This window comes from Acipenser ruthenus, chromosome 10 (assembly GCF_902713425.1).
Source record: "Acipenser ruthenus chromosome 10, fAciRut3.2 maternal haplotype, whole genome shotgun sequence".
NCBI classification, from domain to species: domain Eukaryota; kingdom Metazoa; phylum Chordata; class Actinopteri; order Acipenseriformes; family Acipenseridae; genus Acipenser; species Acipenser ruthenus.
The window spans coordinates 36764148-36777978 of record NC_081198.1 but is presented as its reverse complement, the minus strand read 5'-3'; the positions used below and the strand labels follow the sequence as shown (position 1 = coordinate 36777978).

At 38.3% G+C, this 13831-nt stretch overlaps 1 protein-coding gene across 34 annotated transcripts in view; it reads right to left on the bottom strand.

Annotated features, from left to right (window-relative positions):
• Positions 1 to 3268: 3268 nt before the first annotated feature.
• Positions 3269 to 13831, bottom strand: part of LOC117410337 (abl interactor 2) — a 56693-nt gene continuing 46130 nt past the window's right edge. For 19 of the 34 annotated variants that reach the window (XM_059032139.1, XM_059032141.1, XM_059032142.1 and 16 more), the window contains 4 exons: positions 12623 to 12781; positions 11737 to 11823; positions 7470 to 7643; positions 3269 to 5040 (listed from right to left, as the gene is read on the bottom strand). In XM_059032139.1, the coding sequence (XP_058888122.1) occupies positions 4865 to 5040; positions 7470 to 7643; positions 11737 to 11823; positions 12623 to 12781 (596 nt within the window). In that variant the 3' untranslated portion in view covers positions 3269 to 4864. The remainder of the gene's footprint in view (positions 5041 to 7469; positions 7644 to 11736; positions 11824 to 12622; positions 12782 to 13831) is intronic. The other 15 variants (XM_059032140.1, XM_059032147.1, XM_034016877.3 and 12 more) reach the window with 1 other exon arrangement.

The window sequence follows — 13831 nt, the reverse complement described above, 5'->3', positions numbered from 1 at the left end:
TCGATGCACGGAATTAAAATGCAGTATTTGGGAATCTCTTTGGAAACACATGTATTCGCTTTCTATTCAGCAAATAAATAATACAAAAACAGTCTGCACTGTAAATGTTTATCAAATTACTATTTACTTCCCATCTCAGCATAATTATGAGTGCCATTTAAAATGTTTACAATATCAAAAACAACAAGATAAAACTATAATAACTGTTTTTAGTAAAGCCATCCTAAAAATGATCCAAAGGGATTCAGTATAACTTTCTGTCGCTTTGCACTTTCTGAACTCTTGTGTTTTCTTCCTTCCTTTTTTTTTTTTTTTTTTTTTTTGAAAGTAAAAAAATGTGTCCATTTCAAACACAGAAAACAAATACAACCAGCTGCTATTGTTGTTACTAAAATGCAGGTACACCTAATAAATAAAACAATAAACGTCAAAGTACGAGTACTGTATTGTGATTATTATTTATGCTTACCAGAGCCTTTCTACTTCTAAACAATGCAAAAAGACTGTGCTTTGCTGATTTAGTATGTAATTATATTACAAGTTGAAAACAGCAAAGTTTGTGAGCAGCACAGAGCGCTCTCCATAGGGAGAATTGCCAAATGCCTGCTTCTCCCACCCTCGTCATAATATATATCAGACTGGAAATCGGTGTGAGGGGGAGAAGATTACTTTCCGCTCTGCTATTAGGCCTACTTTTCATTGATATATGTGTTGAAATATGCTCTATATCTAGCCTCGTATGACTCATGTAATTTTGAAATATACAAGACTAAAATTAAAGGTAGACTCATTTAAAAGGTTCCTGGACTCATCACATTTGCCAGGAAATCGGGACTGTTGGCACGTATGGGTAAGTATAAACTTCTTGTTTAAGTTTGGCACTGTAGCTCTCTAAAACTTACTGTCAATGTGTTTCAATGTCTAACTTACTGTCCTAATTTGCTCTTTAATTGTTAGATTCTTGCAGTATGCGTTTCTCTCACAAACTGCCTTCATTGTCTCAGTCTTACTAACTCACTGTTCTCTAATTGATTCAGTCTTACTGCATGTCTTTCTCACTTACTGTTTGAGTCTTACTGTCTTAAATGTGTGTCAATATTACTTACCATCTTGCTTTGTCCTGAATATAAGGTAAATTAACCATTTTTGGAAAATAAAGGGAAGGAATCACCTGGATTTGAACCCAGTCCCCCAAGGAGAACAGCACAGCATACTAGTGAATTAGCACACTGCATTACCTAGCTCCTTGTGAAAGTCTAATAGTCTAACTTTGTACACAAGATGAACTTCCCTTTTCCGAGATTGCACACTCCTTGAGTGGAGAATCGTGGATCTTACTGCACAATTGCAGAGTTTCGTGCCACTGAAGAGAGGAGGAATTAATCAAACCTATTACACAGTAAGTTTAGTTGGATGTTTTACTTGCCATTCCATTATGAAGTACACTTTCATACGCCCTATTACTGTATCATTATATTCATTATTACTGATGAAACAACATAAGTGACAGTCCTTCCTGAATAGGCAGTCAGCACTGCTGTTTAGGTCTCAACATACCTTAGCATTACCAGCAACCACTCTAGCATTGGTGACCAAAGCAGGAAAATAACCTTGATTTCTTGGCTGTGTGTGTAAAGTGAGCTCGATTTAACATTTTCCCCTTCTTTCTGCATAAGTGGACCCAGGAGGAGACAAAGTGGATTGAGAAAGGGGTCTCAAGATTCAGGGAAGGGAAATGAACGATTATTGTGGAAAGCTACTCCTTTAAAGGAAGGACAGGAAGGCCTAAAATGGAGTAAAGTTCTAGTTTAGTTTGAAAAAATTAGTTATATAGTAGGTTTCTGTATTTGTGCCTGAGATTATTTAGAATAGAGTAAGCATGTTAGTTTGTATCATTATTTATGTAGACCTTTTAGGGTTTATTACTGTTATTGTTAAACATACAGTATTTAAAATAGAAAATATGTTCATTGCTTTATATAGTTCTTAGTATTTGTTGAGAAACGATATACCATGTGGTTTGTCTTACCAAACATATACAATGGTCCAGTCCAAATTATTTGACCTGTTTATTTTTTTACTTTATTTTTATTCCTTAGCTACCATAGATTATGATGACCCACCCACACAGGAGAAAAGGTTTGTGTCGTGTGGGAAGTTGTGAGTGGTGCTTGATTAGGGTGGGTTTGATAATTAACACCAGTAGGCTCTCTTGTGCTAAACTTTTAAAACAGTTTAACTCCAATTTTCAAAACGAATTTGTACCTCTGCTAATTGCTACTTGTTTTAATGAGGGGTTACCCTAACCCTTGTCATCTTATTTTCCAGCAATAGGGGAGGCTGTCATGTCTTGTGGTCTATTCTCCAGATCCTGTCAATCTAGACATTTCATAAATTTGCAGCAGCTAAGAAAACAGAAGGTGCACTATACAGATACCTATAAGCAAGAGTCACAAATACAGACCCACTGGGGGAAGAAAAAAAAAAAAAGATTAGATACATATATGAATATTGCACTTCCTGCAAGGTCCTGGATACTGCAGTGATCCATTTTATATCGGGTCTTTCTAAAACTGTATTTTCCCATTTCCTATCAGAAGAGACGTCCTTTGTTTTCCAGTCAATTATACATTACTCTGCAATAGTATAGATATTTATTAATGTTGCAAATTCATTGGTATCTTTTGAATGTCCATTTTCATGATAATTCATTTGTGTGTTCAGTAGTGAGATTTCTTTGTGCTTTCATAAGAACATAATAATAATAATAATAATAATAATAATAATAATAATAATACAAAATAAATGGTCCCACTAGATTTCATCATAGTGATTCCAGCTGCCTTTGAAGCTAAACAGAAATTGTATGTTCAATCATTATTTTTTGGTTGCAGTTTTTGGTCATGCTGGAAGACCTGGGGAGCTGGTGACCAGCTGACCAGCTAAAGGAACTGGAGCACATTTGTACCAGTCTCTTACTGGGCAGGTATATAAAACCACATGTTTTACAGCAAATGTGTTTCTTTCAAAGAGTAGACAACAAACAGTCATCTTTAGAACTTTACAGGAAAGGCTTTATAATGGACCCCTTTTTTTCTTGGCCCAGTTTAACCAACACCACGTCTACAGAGTCGGCACTACCAGCGCTGATCACTGCTGGAATTTCCATGAAAGACAGCATAGGATTTTAATAGGAAAGATGGTGTGAACGTCAACAAAATTAGACTAGATACCAGACTATGATAAAACCAACAGCATCAGTCAGTAAGACATTTCATTGATTTATTATTATTTTTTTAAATTGTAGGGTTCAGAAACATGTTGCTTTGAACACAGTTCCCATTTGTTCTTGACTACGAAAAGAACAGTTTGCCAACAAGAAAAGACCAGAAAATCATAGCTCCCCAGTGAGTCGTCTTCTTGGCTTTCAAATCAAATCAGAAAAATCAATTAGAAAACTAGAAAGAAAAATGATTGAGGGTGAAATGTAAAGCAGGAATTTCAAATGGTGTTTTATTATAGCATGCAGTCTATAGAGCTCTACATACACAAGGTTTCAAATGAATTGGGCTGTAGTTCAGATCCAGTCCACAATAGCTTTCTAACCAGTCAAAAGAAATCATAATAAAAAAAAATATATATATAAAAAAAGAATGCATAAACCCAATAAACTATCTACACAAGTAGTACCGAATAACTGTGGGGGGTGACCGATCTATAAAAATCAGCAGAGTTCAGCAAAATATAGGAACACAAATTCTGTAAAGCAAATTAATAAAGACTAAACTATTTTAGCAATAAAAGGACCACTACAATTATGACTTATCTAAATCATTAGCTTGGGGTGGAACTAAAAATAGTATTTCTTTCCCATTCCCTCAACAACCTCATGCAGATTTGTTTGCACATTGTTCTCCAGTATCCTTGAAAATAGGTACAAATTAGAGTGGTGCAAAACTCAGTAGACCGCAAGCAAGGAAGAATGGCCAAGAGCTCTCTGATTTGCAATGTAGGTTTCAGATCTGAACAATGCGACTTTCCATCTTTTCAGTCCTGATCCTTGCTTCTTAAATGAATGTTCTAGGAAATATATATATATATTTTTTTAAACCTTGTTTTTGGAAATTTGTACATATGAAATATGTCTCCCTTAACCTTGTACTATGTACCCCAAGACCCAATGCAATGAGAGGAAAACCATTACTAAAGCTTAACACAACTACAACCTACAAAAGGACACCTTATAACCAAATGGCATTGAAAAGACATGCCAGCTCCTTCCTGTAATCCTTTAGGCATTTCTGAGCCAGTTTCAAGCCAACTGTTTGCAGTGTCCAGTATTCAGTCCCTATAATGCAACCAAAGCAAAAAAAAAAAACACACACACACACACACACACTAGAGAAACTGTCACCCAGTATGGTTACAATCCCTTTTAAATCAAGATCGCTGTTTGTTGATTGACATTTCATGGAGATTAGTGGACCCTTTTCAAATTTTAATAGTAACAAAAGTCAAATAAGTGTATATCGGTCAACCCCCACACACAGTCTCCAGGTGTAAGTGCGTCAGCTTGCTTGACCAAAAAATAAACCCCTCCTGGGTTGCTCCCGGCTGCAGGAAGAGCTTTGTTCAAACACCTCACACCACTTCAATCCATTTCTTCGTACAATAAAGAAAAGACAGTGGTTTTATTACAATAGTACCCTTCATTTTTTTCTGCAATTTTCTTTTTTTGCTTGTTTTTTCAGAGTGTGCGTGATTTACTTTGGATCTCCTCAAGCCTTTCGGATCTTTAAGGACCCCACCCCCTCCCCACTGTTCCTCCCTTATCCAAAGTAACACTGCCGGGGGAGCGCCAGGCTCATTCGGCGTAATGCATGATCGACTCCACATAGTTCCCAGGGAAGAGGCCCGTTGTGCCATTCATGACCCCTTCGTACCAGCCGTCGTCGTTCTTCTTGATCACGTAGATGATGGAACCCTCCTGGAAAGACAGCTCATCCTCCTTGTCCCTCGAGTAGTCGTAGATCGCCACAACTGAGGTGAGAAATGTTACACTTTTTATAAATATAAAATACACACTGTTCTAATAGACAGAGCATTAAGAGCTCCCTTTAAGGCCACCTCAGTATAAAGACAACTTCACAATTAAGGCCACTTTTTCACAGCCCTGAGTTGCTCTTATTGACAGCAATATGAAGTTGCATTATTAAGGCCACTGTGGCAGGGCTGAGGTCCTGCACATCTAAATAGTGTATTTTTGTTTTGTTATAAAAAGTATTTTGTTTAAAATTGTAGTTTATGCTAGATATGGCAGGGCTGGGGTTAGGAATCCTTTTAAATTAGGACAAGAGTGGGATGTGGCCAGGTGTTAAATGAGTAATTGATTATCAATTAACCCTGGCCACAGTCCTTTAAAAAGGAGCTGGAAAGCCAGTCCTTTCTTCCTGGTTTACCAGCTTGAAGGCTCACAACTGGGTGAGTGAACAAAATATGCAACCATCATTTGTCTAACTGGGGTCGTGAGCGCAACTGAGGACCACCATGTGTTAACGGGACTTGATATTCATCATAGGGATTTGTTTAGAGGATTTTAATCATTCCTAGTGTATCTGTGTATCAGGGAGAATGTTCTTGCAGCGGGACCTCCCCTTTTAGTGGGAGCAGCTTGTTGGCAAATTTATTTTTTAGCTGTTTTGCCCAGCGTTTTGTTTTGACTGTATTTATTACACTGTGTTTGTGTAAGTCCTCCCGCACTAGGACTACCATTGCTGGTACCCGAGTGGCAACCACCTACCACTGCAGTAAGAAACCTCCACACCTGCGTGGCAGTCCCTCTTTCTAATGTCTGACAGCAGATATCCACAGCCCTATTACCCCCCCCTGTTACTGCCAAGTAACAAATATTTATCACAATGATATTACCTGGTATTAACAAACAGGAATTACAATGTAAGAATAATAATTAAAAGGAACAAAAAGTGTGAATGTGCTGAGAATTTGGGATTCACAAGTGTTCAGCATCTTTACGGACAGACATGTACCTACCCTCCAATTGTTGGTATCTGCAGTATATTGGGGCAGAAGCAACCCAGTCTGAAGGGAAATATTTAATCAAAACCAAACTATTTAAAGAAAGAAATTCTAAACACTCATCCCTGCAATTTGCTGGGTAACCTGCAATTTCCCTTGTGTCCCAGGAATGCATTTTAATAAGGGCTTGTGCCAGGAGCTTTTAAGGCCATATACCAAGCACTAGACATGATTCACGACACATGCTTTGTATTACAGAAAGAACACAAAATAGGAGGTATGGGGTTCTGTACTCGAGGAAGACGTTAAAAATAAAACATGGGAAACAAAGTGCCAAGGCTTTAAGATACACTAACTCTGCTCAAATAGAAGTAATTGAGTTTATATAATATATTTTTTGATTGAAAAAAAATAAAATGGTAAAATGGTTTTTCCACTATCCACCCTCAAATGTGTATAGGATGCAACCACAATTATAAAAAAAAAAATGTGCCTTTACAACAAAACTTTCCTTGAGTTTGCATCATTGGACATTAAGAAAACAAGACAATTATTTGAATGAACAAAGGCTAAAAATATGCAAAATGTGTAAAAATTGCTACATTTGCACAAAAAAAGTCAATAAAAAAGAGGCATCTTTATGTTAGAATAAGGTGACATTTTAAATGAACGCTGACATTTTTTATGTAATACGCAACACTCAATTTCAAGCAAGGCCCTTTTTTTGCTGATTACAGCTCTCAAGTCAGTTCACAGTAAAATGTAAGCACTTTCAATGAATTAATTCATTTGTCAAATGCATACAAAGACATCTGTAAAGAGCACTGAAGCAAATCCAGCTTGGCATTAAATACCTTGATACAGTCTCCCGTAATAGGAACAAATGGTCACCTGGATTAAGTTGGCAAACACAAGCAACAACTTGGGAAACTGGTTACAGAATTTTAGATTTTGAATTATTATTAATGAAATGTTTTAAAATAAGTTTGTTTAATTTCTGGAGAGAAAGGATGAGCTGTAGTTCAGGCACAACTACAAAAGCATTTAAATATCAACGATGAGAAGGAAAGTGCAGTGATCACTGCTGTGTCCCGGCGTTATGCTCAGCTTCAGCACGGTACAATTCAACATTAAGTTCTCATTCATTTGAGAGAGAGAGAGAGAGAGAGAGAGAGAGAGAGAGAGAGAGAGAGAGAGAGAGAGAGAGAGAGAGAGAGAGAGAGAGAGAGAGAGAGATATGCAAGTGCTGTTTATTGCGAACACCCGTGTTTTGGCCAACTTTGAGAACATGATTTCATGTACCGACCTTGTGCCTGTTTTTGGACCTGTCTTTTGGAACTTGTTTATTAGTAGAAGTAAACCTAAAATCAGGTGCCGTCCTGATTTCAAAGAACATTGTTGTATGGGAGCTACGGAAGTGCAGACATGCATACCCTTTTCTTGGTAGGTCCTCGGAGCCCATGGAGGATCCTCCTCTGCATAGGGGTCACTGTACTCCACCACTGCAGACTCCTCCTCTTCATAGTCCTCTGGGGGAGGGGGTGGGGGCGGGGACTCGTCAAACACAGGCTCGTCCGCAGGGGGAGGGGGCGGGGGAGCGTCTGAAACTGAGGAATCAAACACACCGTCACCTCGCTTAAAACAGAGCTGCTTGGCACGGCCTTGAGAACCAAACCACTACAGCAAAGACCAATAAAAGAGGAGTCAAACAAAAAAGAAAAAAAAAAACCACCAAAAGGAAAAGGCTGTGTTAACAAAGGGCTTTTCTCAAGGGTACAAAGTACTTTTTATCTGAATACCCTCCTTTTTTAGGAAGCATAATCTTGACATAATAGAAATCTATTAAGTCATTCTTCTACATAAAGACAATAAATAAAACACACAAACACAATGCTTCCTTACTTTTAGGGTATGTGGGATGAAAATATGAATCTGTGCTTTTCAAAGGCATTTTGTTAGAAGCCAAGACAAAGCCCTTAAATGCCAGTTTAAGAATACCAATGTGTAAATGCAGGCTTTTTAACCTCATAACATAACCCTTTCAAAAATGTGATTTGATTATTAAAAGGCGGAACACTTCAAATACCATCCTGTATGTCACACCTGGGTAATTGTTTACACTCCATATAAAAAACTGTGTACATCACTTAAATAGAATTATGACAAGCCCTTGAACGTTAGCCCGAAACACAGAATTAACAATATGAACACTGAATTGCATTTCGGAGGGATATCAGCAAACATAGTAATTAAGCTTTTTTATTATTATTATTATGTAAATAAATTGCTTGGGAACTTTGTTAGCTGAGCTCTCAAAACCAAGCAGGCATTTAAACTTGACACACTACTAAAGCAGGTGCTCCTCAGGCAGCAAATAAATCCTCTTTATGCTCCGTGTCAATACAATATTTCTACGGATGTAAATTCTTCACAGCAGTCTAAAGCTCTATATAAAATCGACAGCCACACAGGTGGGAATTGCAAATAAATACATTCAAGTACTTGAGCTCAACTCATTTTGAGTTCTAAAGTACAAGCGATTGCCTTCAATTCAATACATAATGATATACATATAAAATGTCAACGTACAGTTAAAAGCCAAGCAATAAAAAAGTAAGGCAAAGCCAGTGGGGTAGAGAGGGGAGTGACTAACATGCTGGACTCTGAACTCGCAAAACCACATTCCCCCTGTTACCAAAGAAATACCCACCTCTTCAATATTTCTTGGTTGTAGCAATTCCGCCAGTTGCTTTACAAATTAAGTGCTAATTGTATAATAACAAGATTGACGTCTGCGTACATGGTATCTGGGTTCCAGATCAGTGTTCACAGCAGCAGTTCAGAGATGGATACTGACACTACTAACCACCCTTGCTGTTACAGCTACACTTATTATAATTGGCATGTTTCCTAGCCAACTATGCCTTTATTACATCTCTCATTTATATTACTTTCCAATCAGTATATTTTATTAGGGAACTGGGAAATAGTGCCCACGATACATTAAAAAGGTACAGTAATTGTCCTTTAGACAGTTACTACAGGTACAATCCCACTACTTAAAGCTGGAAAGCCACGTTGATAATTCAGCTGTCAGCTGCAGAGTGGAAGGGAAGACAATGTGACTGTTAAACAGCACATCATTGACATCTCTAATTTGACATGTAAAACTGCTGCTTTTGCAGGTTTAGGCTACAAATGCCTGCTTAAAAAAAAAAAAAAAAAACAACAACAATAATAATAATAATAATAATAATAATAATAATAATAATAATAATAATAATAATAATAATAATAATAATAATAAATAATTTCAGGGTGGATTTGTATTTATTTCATTCCATATGACTGGACAAAAACAAAGGATTGACCTTAAATCAGCCTCATGGTCAGACCTGACCTGGATGAGGACGTTAATAGTCTTTATAGGGCCATAATGGAAATAAGAGTTTGGTCACGGTAGGCTACACCTAATGGACTGATATGCACCCAGCTCTGTACATAACACACACTAAAAAGTTAGTTAGGTCATTTGCAGCTTGGACTTGCCTAGGCATGGAAAGGAGAGCCCTATTTTAATCATTTAATAATAGTTGAACTACCTTCTAAAATGCTTTATTGAATTATTGTTTTATTCCTATTGACATTTCTCATTATTTAAGCCTTCATTTTCGAGGTTAAAACATTACATGTAGGATGTCTCTTATCACAAGGATGGAAATAAGACTCCCATTGCATAACAGTTTGATCCATTCCTGGTTTTACTACGAGTTTAATGTTATTTTTTTCATCCGTACACAGGATTAAAATGTACTGGAATTTTGACACATTATTCACAGTAAAGGATTTCCAAATAAGCAGTTCAATTGTAAACAAGAGGGATCCACCAGCATATCGTTTCACGAGTAAAACTAAAATACATGGAAACTATATGACAGTTCAACTGGAACACAAGTCCTACCGAGTTTAGGAGTTCTTGGAAGGTAGGTCTTAAAAGTAAACAGCCTTAAAAAAAAAAAAAAAAAAAAAAATGGCCTAGTGTGTCTCATGTACTGTACTAGCTTTTCAAACATTTCCAGGTTATTTAGACAATATTAAGTATTGTGTATTTATGTTATATGATATTGGATGTACACTGCCTATATAGTAAGTATTCACCCCCCTTGGACGTTTTCACAGTTTGTTATGTTATGTTACAACCTGAAATCTTAATGCATTTAAATGTTTTTTTTTTTTCCTTTGATTTACACAACCTACAACACTTTGAAGAGGCAAGAGAATTTTTATTGTGAAACAAAAGAGTCAATACTTGGTAGAACCACCTTTGACAGCTGAGTCTTTTGGGGTAAGTCTCTACCAGGTTTGCACATCTGGATCGTGCAATATTCGCCCATTCTTCTTGGCAAAATTGTTCAAGCTCTGTCAAGTTGGATGGGGATCGTTGGTGGACAGCAATCTTCAAGTCTTGCCACAGATTCGCAATCAGATTCAAGTCTGGGCCACTCTAGGACATTCACTTTCTTGTTTTTAAGCCACTCCAGTGTCGCTTTGGCTGTGTGCTTGGGGTCATTGTCCTGCTGAAAGGTGAATCTCTGTCCCAGTCTTAGGTCTTTTGCAGACTGAAGCAGGTTTTCCTCAAGGATTTGCCTGTATTTAGCTCCATCCATTTTGCCCTCTACCCTGACAAGCTTTCCAGTCCCTGCTGATTAAAAGCATCCCCATAGCATGATGCTGCCACCACCATGCTTTACAGTAGGGATGGTGTTACCTGGGTGATGTGCTGTGTTGGGTTTGCGCCAGACAGAACGCTTTGCATTTAGGCCAAGTAGTTCAATTTTTGTTTCATAGGACCACAGAATCTTTTGCCACATCTTTTCAGAGTCTCCCACATGCCTTTTTGCAAATTCCAAGCAGGATTTTACATGGGCTCTTGAGAAATGGCTTCCTTCTTGCCACTCTTCCATACAGGACAGAATTGTGGTGTACCTGAGCTATTGTTGACACATGGACAGTTTCTTCCATCTCAGCCATGGAATGCTGTAGGTCTTTCAGAGTTGTCATTGGCCTCTTGCTGGCTTCTCTGACCAATGCCCTTCTTACCCGGCTGCTCAACTTGACTGTGCTCCAAGGGATATTCAATGCCTTTGAAATCTTTTTATACCCCTCCCATGATCTGTGCCTTTCCACAACTTCATGGTACTATCTTTGCTTTGAATGCACTACCCAACTGTGGGACCTTACAGAGACTGGTGTATTTAATCAAATCATGTGAACCACTTTCATTGCACACAGATGGACTCTATTTAACTTATTGTGTGAATTCTGTAGGCAATTGGTTGCACCTGAGCTTATTTAGGAGTGTCATAGCAAAGGGGGTGAATACTTATCTAATGAAGATTTTTCAGGTTTTTATTTAATTGATTTGTTTTTTCACCCCCCCATTTTTTCACACGTTGAAAGTGTTGAGTAGGTTGTGTAAATCAAAAGAAAAAAAAAATCCCATTTAAATGCATCAAGATTAAAGGTTGTATCACAACAAACTGTGAAAACGTCCAAGGGGGGTGAATACTTACTATAGGCACTGTATACCAGCGTCCTGACAAAGTTTATCAGATATATATGATCTGCCCAGCACACTCAAGACCATCTGACATGTCTGTGCTGCACAACGGCGCAGGAGTACGGAGGTGAACCACTTACTGTTCTCTTGAACCCGCGCCACGAAGCCCATCAGCGGGAGCTGTGGAGTGATCTGTAGGACAGAGGGGGGTGGGGGAGCAAGGGAGGCTGCTCCAGACACACGGAGAGAGAGCGAGAGAAGAGAAGGGAAGGAGGAGAGAAAAGAAAAGAGGAGAGAAAAGAAAAAAGAGAGAAGAGAAGAGAAGAAAAGAGAAGAGAAAAGGAAAAAAGAAGAGGAGAGAAGAGAAGGAGAAAAGAAGAAAAGAAAAGGAGGAGAGGAGAAAAGGAGAAGAGAAGAGAAAAGAGAGGAGAGAAGAGAAGAGAAAAGGAGGAGAGAAAAGAAAAGAGAGGAGAGAAGAGAGAGACAGACAGAGACGAGGCAAGAGAGGGAAGAAAACAAAAAACAAACAGGTTAGTCCAAGCTACAGACAAACGTTGACATGAAAGAAGCCCGTTGCTTAAAGCAAAACACTACATGACCAGGAGGCAGCAGGATCCTGTTAGTAAGACAAACACCCTCTTAACTGGAGCTGTAGGAGTTTGGGGGAAAAGAAAAAAAACTTCAACTTTAAAACACTGAACCGCTAATGTTCTGTATGGTTCTCATTATGTAGGATTCTGCAAAGGCGTTATTGTGGATTAAAAAACTGCATCAAAAACTGTTAAGACCTTGCTGCAATAAAAACTAATTTGCACTGACCAAAAACATATTGTTATCAAATATTGATTATAACAATAGGCAAACAATATGTCATAGCAATAAGCCTCTACTACTAGTAAAAATAATATAATAGAAACTTCTTAATGCTTTTCTATTGCATGCAGTGGCAAACATGATCCTGCTGATGCACTTGCAGTGCACTGGGGTGCAAGATTACTAATGTCAGACTAGCTTCAGCATCCTTACATTGACTCTGGTTGCAATAGGGGCCTCCATTGATGTGGTTCTGCAGGCTGGTCTGGGACAGGACTGAAGGAGGGCGCCTGTAGGGCAGAGACCCCCCTGTTGTTGGTGCAGCATGTCGGGACACTGGTCTGTTCATACTGTAGAACTGGGGAGTTTGACCTGGAACAGGCAGGAGGAAATAAAGATGAGATACGAAAAGACAAACTAAAATGTCTCAGGTGGTCCCAAATCCTGAACTGCAGTCACCTTGTTAATAGAATGTAATACACAGTATGGCTCACACGCCATCTTATTGGTCCAACTTGAGCCAGAAAATACTCACACCAAGCAACTAAAGTCATAGTGAGTGAATCACAAATCTGAGAAAATTTGAAAACAAATATACTAACTTCTTCAACCCACAACTGATTGATCCAGGGCTTATCTCGTCTTATTTAAATATTTGCCAGAGCTTCCATTAACGTCAGAAAGACATTTTCAATTCTCTTGGTTTAACTTTAAGCCTGTCGGATGTTGGGCCCGCTCAATTTATGCCAGCAGCTTTCTTACCGATTAGCTCATTATAGACTCGGCAAACAATACTTAACCTTTTCTCAGCCCTGACCTTAAACCTTCACTGATGATGGTGGGCCTATAGCAAAGCGATAAGGGGCTGTTGTAAATATTAACGTGCATTACCTAGACTGCTAATCATTCTTTCCAACACTTTACACCCCCAAACCCTATAAAAAACACAAACATTTAGTTTGACATCATGTTTTCATGCATCACAAGGAATACAAAAAAATAATAATAATTCTGCAAATAAAGAGACAGCAAAATAATGTGGTGGATGTTTCACAGGTTTTCAGGTAGCTACCACAGCAAGGGCCCACCCTGGGCTGGTTATACCATCCACTCACCATCCCTTCACAGACAAATACATGGGATGGTAGAAAGATCCCCCTGCACAGGAAGCCAGCGGACAGGGAAGGGAGTACAGATTACCAAATTACCATCAAATAAAGGAAGCAAGCAGCTAGAACCAATACACACCACCAGGCTTACTTAAAATGTGTTTAAAGCTTGCATATTACGATCGCTTTGCACTAGAAAGCAGAAAAATAAGACATCATTGTTGCTTTATTTTATTTTTTACTTGGATGGCAATAAGACTCCCATTGCATAGCAACTGGATCAGACATACCTGAGCTTGTTACCTATACACTG